The sequence below is a fragment of the Dioscorea cayenensis genome, chromosome 12 (assembly GCF_009730915.1).
Source record: "Dioscorea cayenensis subsp. rotundata cultivar TDr96_F1 chromosome 12, TDr96_F1_v2_PseudoChromosome.rev07_lg8_w22 25.fasta, whole genome shotgun sequence".
Lineage (NCBI taxonomy): Eukaryota > Viridiplantae > Streptophyta > Magnoliopsida > Dioscoreales > Dioscoreaceae > Dioscorea > Dioscorea cayenensis.
Window position 1 is genome coordinate 304,070 of NC_052482.1, and position 9,447 is coordinate 313,516.

The following is a 9,447-nucleotide window of genomic DNA, read 5'->3' on the forward strand; positions in this document are numbered from 1 at the left end:
ATATATAAAGTATAAGAGTTTCATATACATATAAGCTGCATAATAAGATGAATCACAATACAATACAAACAAGAGGACTATTTTCACAAGTCTTTGGTTTAAAGAGAAACAGCAACATAGTTTTAGTTCAGATACAAATATCACACTGCACATATTGACTAGCATCTAGCATAACCTGCATTTCGTATCTAAGCCGAAGTACAAGAGCCGGATAATCATCTGGTGGGACGAAGAAATGAATAAAAGCTAACCAGCCATCATCATTATCAGATCTGATGATAGTTTCAGCCAATTTGTTCCTAGTGATGCATAAGCACTGAACAGAGTTCGAATAAACCAAACAGTTTCATCAAAGGATACTTGGTAGTAAGCATCATTCTCCTTCTATTTAAGACTTCCGATCATTCTTATAAATTCTTCAGGTATTACCTTATCAAGCTTCTAAATATGGCCAGAAGCATGCGCGTGTGTACTCATCATTAAGCAGGAAGAAACAACCAACATGAGAAATACGGTACTCATTCACCCGGCATCTGATAACTAGCTCTTAAACACAGTTCAATCAAAAGAAATCGAAACATTCTTCCAGAGTAACTTAACAATCCTCTAGAAAACAAACCAGTCTGTGAAGCACTCCATTCAGCCTAAAGCAAAAAAGGAGGACCCAAGAATGGCCCTCCAGAGAGGCCTAATGTCTGTGAAACATTACCAATCTTTGCATGAAGACCAGATAATTCAGTTCTACTTCTAATACTGTCACTGATAAGGAGAATCCAGTGTAATATAATTCATGGTCGCCGCCATCTTACGCAGAATAAAGTCTTTTAAATTTTCTAAGTTAGAAAATCCCAGATAACCCACAATTTCCTCTGCTGTAGATTATCTTCAGATTCTTTGCTAAGGATGATATCATGGATTGGAAGAACCTAACTCCGAACTTTCTGTTACAGGTAAATTTATAGACAATGGATGCCAGCCTGAAGAATGAGGGATAATCCACTTCTTCACATTAATCACAGCATGCAAAATCTGAAGCACATCTCCCACAACAAGATTTTTCAAACATGACCTTTTTAATGCAACTGCTGCTTGGTACCTGCAACATAAGGAAGCCAATAGCATAAAAGACCGCCACCTAATGATGCAAAACTAGACGAAGCACAACACTAGCGATATTTACCTGCATTGTGATGTCATGATGGCATGGTGGCCATCAGATTGAGACAGAAATACCAATATTGCATCCCAAATTGCTTTTGGATGATTAACATTTGTATCCATAACGTTTACACACTTCCATATTTTAGCATTTTTTGCAATATAGAACGGCAGGTTGCTTCCAAGCTTGTAAGTCACAACCATCTGATATTCAACCGCATGGTTCAGGGCAATCCTAACATCAAAGTTTGGCATATTGATCTCCCCATAATGAATGCAATCAGATATATTTGCTTCTGTAGGAGCTATTTTATCAGATTTTAGTGTGTGCAAGGCACGCAATATAGTCCCCATGAGACCTTGAACCACATCAGATGGTGTAGAACAACTGGGAGAACCCCAGCCACCACTGATAGATGTGTTAATCTCCATCGAATGAGCAGTCGGAGCATTACTCATATTGTTGTCATAAAGAGGTGGCCCACTTTGTGCATTAGAATGATTCATACATGAACTAACATTAGGTTCATGGTTGGACTGAGAAAAGATGGCATTTTGATGAAAACCACTTGGATATTCTGAGGTACTAAAACTATTACTATTAGGTGAGGTAGGTGGAGCACCAGAAGTTGGAGGTTGTGGGCCACTAAGCCTGGCTGTCGATGGATAATGGCTGAGGTGGAGTGTGCTTGGAGCAGGCAAATTCCCAGGAGCAAAATTTGCTTCAGGTGACACTAGATCATGTGGTCTTGGCATTGGATAAAAAGGCTGTGTAGGGGGATTGTTTGGTAAGTTGCTCTTGTTAGTACTAAGGAAATCAGAGCTCGGTAAACTGCAGCCAGGAATAGGTTCACTAGACACACCGCATGACATAGAACCATGAAATTCATATGGAGCTTCCTTAATGTGATTCTCTTCTGATTGTTGAGAGCAAGCACATTGGGTGAGACTTTTCTGAGAAGATGATTGAGAGACGGAAGAGCTCGTGATAGTAACATTCCAGTGACCACAATTTGAACCTGGCATATCTGGTGCAGAAACCAGATTCCCTTGTTGTAAACTTTGCTTAACATTCTGATTAAAGTTACTAGAGGTTCCATCTACACGGCCTTGATTTCCTGATAATTTTCCAAATTCATCACTTGTAGTTCTTGGTAAGCTTGAATTTGGTAGCTTTGGATTTTTCCAAGCCTTCTTACCTTTATACCAGTTATCAGCCTTTCCACAAGTAGCAGAACCATTTCGACTCCCCGGAAATGAGCTATCAGAGGAAGTATCCACAGGAATAGCAGACTGCAGAGAATCTGAAATATAGTTTTTCATACTATTAGGACCTGATGCACTAAAGTTAGAACTGTCAGAACCTGACACAGCTGGTGCAGAAACTTGATTTATTTGTTGCCAATCTTGATTCATATTTGGATTAAAATTATGAGTTTCACCAACATAACCTTGATTTCCGGAGACTAGTTTGGGTTCAGTGCTTGTATTTCTTGGTATGTTTGAATGTGGTTGCTTTGTATTCTTCCAACTCTGTTTACCTTTTTGCCAATTATCAGCTCTTCCACTGCTACCATGCACTTTATGATTTCCCAGGGATGAGCAATCAGAAGAATCATCTGCATGTTTATTTGTCTGCATAGTACCTGGAGTGGGGTTTTTTATTGTATCAGTGTCTGATGCATTCAAGCCAACACTGTCAGAACCTGATATGACTGATGCCATAACTTGATTTAAACCTAGCTTCCCATTGGAATTAAAATTACAAGAAGTCTCCCTGATGTGACCTTCAATTCCAGAGAGTGGTCTGAATTCATGGATTGTAGTTCTTGGTAAACATGAATTTGGTTGTTTAGGATTTTTCCAAGCCTGTTTGCCTTGGTGCCAATTATCAGCTCTTCGATTACCACCATACGGTCCATACCCTTTTTGACTTCCCATGAGTGGACCATCAGAAGCACCACTCATGAAATTAGTTGTCTGCACAGAATATGGAGAAGGGTTTTGTATTGTCTCAGTGCTGGATACATTAAAGCAAATACTGTCAGAACTTGACATGGCTGGTGCAGTAACTTGATCCATTTGTTGCAAACCTTGAATAACATTAGGATTAAAATTACCATAAATTTCAGGAGTATGCCATTGTTTTCCAGGAAATGATCTGAATTTGAATTCATTGCTCATGGTTTTCGGTGTGCTTGAATTTGGTTGTTTTAGATTTTTTACCACTTGTTTGGCTTTATATCGATTATCACACCTTCCACCATTACCACCATATCCTTTTTTATTTCCCAGACATGAGCTTTCAAAAGAAGAATCCATGGATTTACTTGTCTCTGCAGATTCCGAAATACTTTTTTGGGTCGTAGCAGTGCTTGATGCATTGGCACTAGCATCAATAAACAGATGAGAAGTTACTGGTAATGGCGGCCCCCCTGACACAAGACTCGTCCAAAGCCAAACAGTTTTAGCAGCTGCAACAAGTGCTGGGGAGACATTAGCCGGCTGTGCTAGTAATACATTATATCTCCTCATGCGAAGTTGATGAAGTGCATTTGAAAAGTCCCGATCACCAGAAATAAGCAAAAAGTTTGCAGGAGGTGGATTATCTACTGCCCAGAATAACATGTCTACAAGAATTTTCTTATCACTAGCATCCTTCACGCCTGCATTGTGTCAAACATATATTGATGTTCAGCTGTCATAAAAAGATCAGATCTGATGGAAGCAAAATAAAAGGTATCCTATAAGTCAGAATATGACATGTTGCAAATCATTGTAACAACAAAACCTTGAAGGAAACCTCACAGGACTTAACCATCTTATGAGTGAGTCTTGAAAACAAAGAGCAAAAACTCGAGGAAAATAGTAAAAAATTAAATTAAATTAAAATTTAAAAAATACAGAGAAAAGCAACAGTAAAAAACTGAACAAGCGCAGTTGCAAGCTAATCCAAATAGGCAACAGGCAGTCATTCAAAGTAAGTAAATTGGTTGAAGGTGATTGGATAATTCACTGCTTAATCAATTGATATGAAAAAGGAGGCCTTTGGTTCGAAAAAACATGAACGAAGTGCCAGGCTTCTTTGACTAACCCCAATCCACTTATTTAGCCAAATTACCAAACAAAGGCTCAATTCCCACGATGCAATAAACACAATTACTGACATGCATATCTTGTTCATACGTGCACTATAAGAATATCATTCCAAAAGCAACCTTGCCAAATTTTTGGCATATGGAAAGTACAGAGACAAAGGCAACTCCTTATACCGAAGATACTAGGTGAAAAATTTTGCTCTTCCGGGAACATCAAAGATTGGCACTTCCATTGGAACTTTGTATGTCTATCTACAACCAAACCAACACCACATGTTCTGCCAAAACATAAAACACCAACAAAAACACAGTAATGGACAAACAAATGAGCGTTTCTGCTTTTAATCTTCAGATGTGCTTCCTCGCCCAACCCAGGAGTTACTAGATTAATAAAAATCCAATTTTTTTCATATTAGTTATCCACTATGCAATGATAATTAAAGAAAAAGAAGTTTTTTTAAAAAAAAAAGAAAAAAAAAGAAAAGAAAAGAAACACGAGAAAACATCAATTCAACCACATTTTCTCACAATTGAAGCAAATCAAGCGAACTGCAGTCCTGAAACCAAAGCGAAAACAAATAGCAATCAAACAAATTAAGAGGAAAAAAACAAGGATCAGTGTGAAGATTTATACCAGCAGGGACGTGATTGAGGGAGACGCCAGTGCTAGAGAGGGCTTGCTGGATAGCAGCAGGGATGTTACTGGTATCTCCGTAAGCCCAAATCGCCACAGCGCCCTTGTATTCCATGTCCGCCAAGGCCGATCTAATGTTCTGAGCGATGAGGTGAGGATCGCATCCCTTGGGCACCTGACAGTTCTCGATGTCCCACCACACCGACGTCTTCGCCTCCGCATACTTTCCATCGGCCATCTCCTCCGTCACCGGCTGTCTGGCTTCGCCGATCGAAGCTTGAAAATGCGAGTCTACTGTAGAGTCTTCGTTGGTAATCTCTGGTCATACATGATGTTATTATTGTTTAGACTTTGGATTGATGAAATGGTGGGAAAGGAATCTGAATAAGGGCAATTAGGTCATGCTGTCCTAATACTAGGTTTTTCTTTTTAAATACATATATATTTTTTTAGGGTTTAGGGTTTAGACATCCCCAGATTTGAAAATGTAAAGTGAGGATAAAAATGAAAGAGATAGGCACATATTAGTTCATAAACAGTATTATAAACTGTATTCAACCATGGTACTCGGGTCATTAGAGTTGTTCTGGTGTCCCTTTATTTTTACTATGCAATTTTTTAGAAGTATAATTATTTTGTTTATTGAATAGTGTGGAACGAAATCTAACGGTCTTGATCAATGTAGATTTAAGCAGTGGATTGATTTTCTATATATATATATATATATTTAATATATATTAATTTTATTTTGATATCATAAGCTTTTTATGCATTTTAAATGATATATTATCAAGAAAATTTTGTTAACCATAGAATGAAAATTTTTATTGAATATAGTACAAGATATTAAGATCAATATATATATATATATGTGTGTGTATTATTGAGGAAAGTTGTTAACTATGACAAAAATTGAGGAAAAAAATGGGAAGAAAAAAATACACTTTTTTTGATGTGGGAAGGAAATAAAATAAATAAAATAATTCTTAAAAAAATTGAAAAGTTCATGGGTTTAATTACTCAAAACACCTTGAAAACTTTTATTCTTCTTATTTAATTATTCTTACTTTTCTCGTTATTTTTTAGTCCTTGCTTGATGATTAAGGTATTAACTTTTTATTAATACCCACACGAAGGGCAAAATCAGCAAGCACCCACACACCTTCTCATCTTCTCCTTTTGTCTATAAAGTAAAAATGAAAAGGTTGAAAAGTATTTATATAGTTATTTATATAATTATAATTAGTTTCTCTTTTGATTTCTATTAACAAGTACATAATTATAATTAACTTCTCTGTTGATTTGTAACTGTGATATTCTACATTTTATTCATCAGTGATTATTGCACACTGTGACTAATAATGGAATTTCATTTTCTTTTAATTTTAGTAATTTTGTGGAATTCTCAAGTAAGCTATTCTGCATCTGCTGTAAATTTTGAAAATCATCTGCCTTGTTAACTCTAACAGGAATGTTTCATCTGCTATAGTTCTTGAAAATGAGCTTCCATGCTGTCACTTTTCTTGAAATGTTTTTGTTTTTATATTTGTACATTCTTCTCACTTTTATCCAAGTTGTTCAAATATCCTACATTTTTACTGAACCTAGTGTGTTCTTGTTCATGAAGCACAATGGCTCTGCAGTACATGTTGTGAGTAATATGATTGAAAATCAACTGTTTGATGTATTACTCCGATGAGCCTTTCATATCCAGCAAATTCAATGGGTTTTTTTGGGTGATATCTGCAACCACTGGTTGTATCATTTCTGTCTTTGGCTACTCCAATATCCTTCAATGCCGAAGTTCTCTTTTGCAAATCAACAGAGACAGAATCAAGCACCCTTTCATCGTTTGCCGGTAAATCATCGCCGAATTTACGCATTAACAAACTACATCAAGCATCATATTTAGATTCACAAACTGATTCTTCGACCGGTCATCATCGAGCAAGTCTCATTATACAAACCAAACTACCTTACTGAGTTGTTCATTCATCCAACAGGCAACAACCTCCTGAAGCAAAAAAAAAAAACAACTGTTATCATTCATTTGGACTTTTGCTTCGGATTTTTCGGACCCTGCTTAGCTTTACACTGGTTATCTGGCTTTGCATTAGCAGCACACCCTTTTCGACTCCCCGGAATTGAGCTATCAGAGGAATGTGGTTGCTTTGGTTTCTTCTGACTTTGTTTACACTGGCTATCAGGCTTTCCACTAGGAGCACACCCTTTTCGACTTCCCGGAGATGAGTTATCAGAGGAATGTGGTTGCTTTGGTTTCTTCTGACTCTGTTTATTAGCAGCCGTTCCACTGCTACCATTCCCACTATTAGCTTTGGCACTGCTACCATTCCCACTATTAGCTTTGGCACTGCTACCATTCCCATTACCAGCTTTTGCATTGCCACCATGCCCACTATTAGAGGAATGTGCTTGCTTTGGATTCTTCTGATTCTGTTTATCTTTTTGCAGATTATCAGCTGTTTTACTGCTACCATGCCCATTAGCAGCTCTTCCATTCACAGCAGGTTTTCCACTGCTAGTACCATGCTGATTCTTAGCTCTTCCACAGATAATGATAATGGGTCTTCTGCTACTACTACTATGCAGCTTGGAAGCTCTTGTTCTTCTGCTACCATGCCCTATATAATTTCCCAAGAGCAACCAATCAGAAAAATCATCTGGGTGGTCAATTGTAAACATGGAATTTGGATAAATGAGCATTTGAAATTAGCTGTCTGCATAATATACCTGGAGTAAAGGTGTTTCGGGGATTCGTATCATCATCGCCTGATGATGTATCATCACTAGCACCATCAGCAATGTGAGAAGGCACTGGCACTGATATCGGTCCGCCTCCTGACACAAGACTCGTCCAAAGCCAAACAGTCTTAGCAGCAGCAACGAGTGCTTGGGAAACATTAGTTGGTTGTGCTAGTAATACATTGTATCGCCTCATTCGGAGTTGATGAAGTGCATTCGAGAAGTCCCGATCACCGGAAATAAGCAAAAAATTAGCAGGAGGAGGATTATCTACTGCCCAGAATAACATATCAACTAGAATTTTCTTATCACTTGCATCCTTCACACCTGCATCATGCATCATCATGTTCACTCTGAAAAGCCAACTCAAGGTACTAACAGCAGACAAAATCAGCATAACAACAACTAAACATCTTACTTATAATTGAGCCTTGAAAACAAAAAAACACAATGAAGTGAATGAAATCAATGGAAAAACAATTGAAACAGATAACAAGATTAGATAATCCATTACTTAAAAATTAATATGGACAAACAAAGGGTTTATTTATGGTTCAAAAATTCAACAGCAACCATATATATCAAATACCAATTACACCATACAATGATAATTAAAGAAATAAAAGTTAGGTTTTTTCGTGAAAATTAGGGTTTACTTATGGTTCAAAAATTCAACAGCAACCATATATATCAAATACCAATTACACCATACAATGATAATTAAAGAAATAAAAGTTAGGTTTTTTCGTGTAAATTAGGGTTTAAAAACACAAGGAAACATCAATTCACCCACATTTTCTCACAATTGAAGCAAATCAAAGTGAACTGCAAACAAATTGAGAGGAAGAAATCTAGAAACAGTGTTGAGATTTATACCAGCAGGGACGTGATTGAGCGAGACGCCAGTGCTGGAAAGGGCTTGCTGAATAGTATTAGGGATGTTACCGGTGTCTCCATAAGCCCAGATGGAAACAGCGCCCTTGTAGTCCATCTCCGCCAACCCCGATCTTATATTCTGAGCGATGAGGTGAGGATCGCATCCTCTGGGAACCTGACAGTTCTCGATGTCCCACCACACCGACGTCTTCGCCTCCACATACTGCCCATCCGCCATCTCCTCCTCCTCCTCCTCCTCCGCCTCGAAGACCTCACTCTCCTCTCAAGTCTTCGCCAGTTGGTAACTCTAATTCTATATAATATATATATATATATATGTACTTTTTTTTTGGAACGATGGAGTTTGTGATTCAATCCAAACCGTTCATTTAACGAGATGGTGTGGATCTATAAGAATAGCTCCTTTGCTTCTTCACAAAGAAAGCCACAGTTTGATGTACTAAATAATTTTTCTTTAATTTTATAGTAATGTAGTATATTATATATGAAGCACAATGATTTCAGATAAGTGAGTATATGAAATTATGAATGTGAAAAATAAAGAAGAATATTATAAAGCTCAATGACCAAAGATAAGTTAGTGATGTGGTCCGCTTCGCTTTTATTTTTGTTGTGGATGTTGTTTCATTTTGTTGTTGATCATTATTCCACTTCTAATGTATAGTTTTAATTTCCCTATATTCTAATATGTTGTGATTTAAAAAAAAATAATCTAACTTTTTTTTATGGTGTTAAATAGAATATGCCACGGCACGGGCACACTGTGGCATATGCACTATGTGTGTCTAGTGGGCATGATCCACCTGGAATTTATTCCGGGTTGGCACGGTCTATTTACTATGAAAGTAGGCCCAGCACGTGATCTGGTCTATTGTATTATACATATATATATATTAA

At 37.3% G+C, this 9,447-nt stretch overlaps 1 protein-coding gene across 1 annotated transcript; it reads right to left on the reverse strand.

The window, feature by feature from the left end:
• Positions 1 to 23: 23 nt before the first annotated feature.
• Positions 24 to 8,841, reverse strand: LOC120273730. Its single transcript, XM_039280435.1, has 7 exons — positions 8,530 to 8,841; positions 7,642 to 7,980; positions 6,938 to 7,532; positions 6,582 to 6,780; positions 4,891 to 5,212; positions 1,181 to 3,824; positions 24 to 1,096 (listed from the first exon to the last, which is right to left on the reverse strand). Exons 1-7 carry the CDS (start codon positions 8,765 to 8,767, stop codon positions 910 to 912), a joined length of 4,524 nt encoding a protein of 1,507 aa, XP_039136369.1. The 5' UTR covers positions 8,768 to 8,841; the 3' UTR covers positions 24 to 909.
• Positions 8,842 to 9,447: the final 606 nt, after the last annotated feature.

Coding starts and splice junctions, on each gene's coding strand:
- LOC120273730 (XM_039280435.1), bottom strand. CDS start 8,767: ATGGCGGATGGGCAGTATGTGGAGGCGAAGACGTCGGTGTGGTGGGAC. Junction 3,825..4,890: donor CCTCAATCACGTCCCTGCTG/GTATAAATCTTC, acceptor GACACAATGCAG/GCGTGAAGGATGCTAGTGAT. Junction 1,097..1,180: donor ATCATGACATCACAATGCAG/GTAAATATCGCT, acceptor CTTATGTTGCAG/GTACCAAGCAGCAGTTGCAT.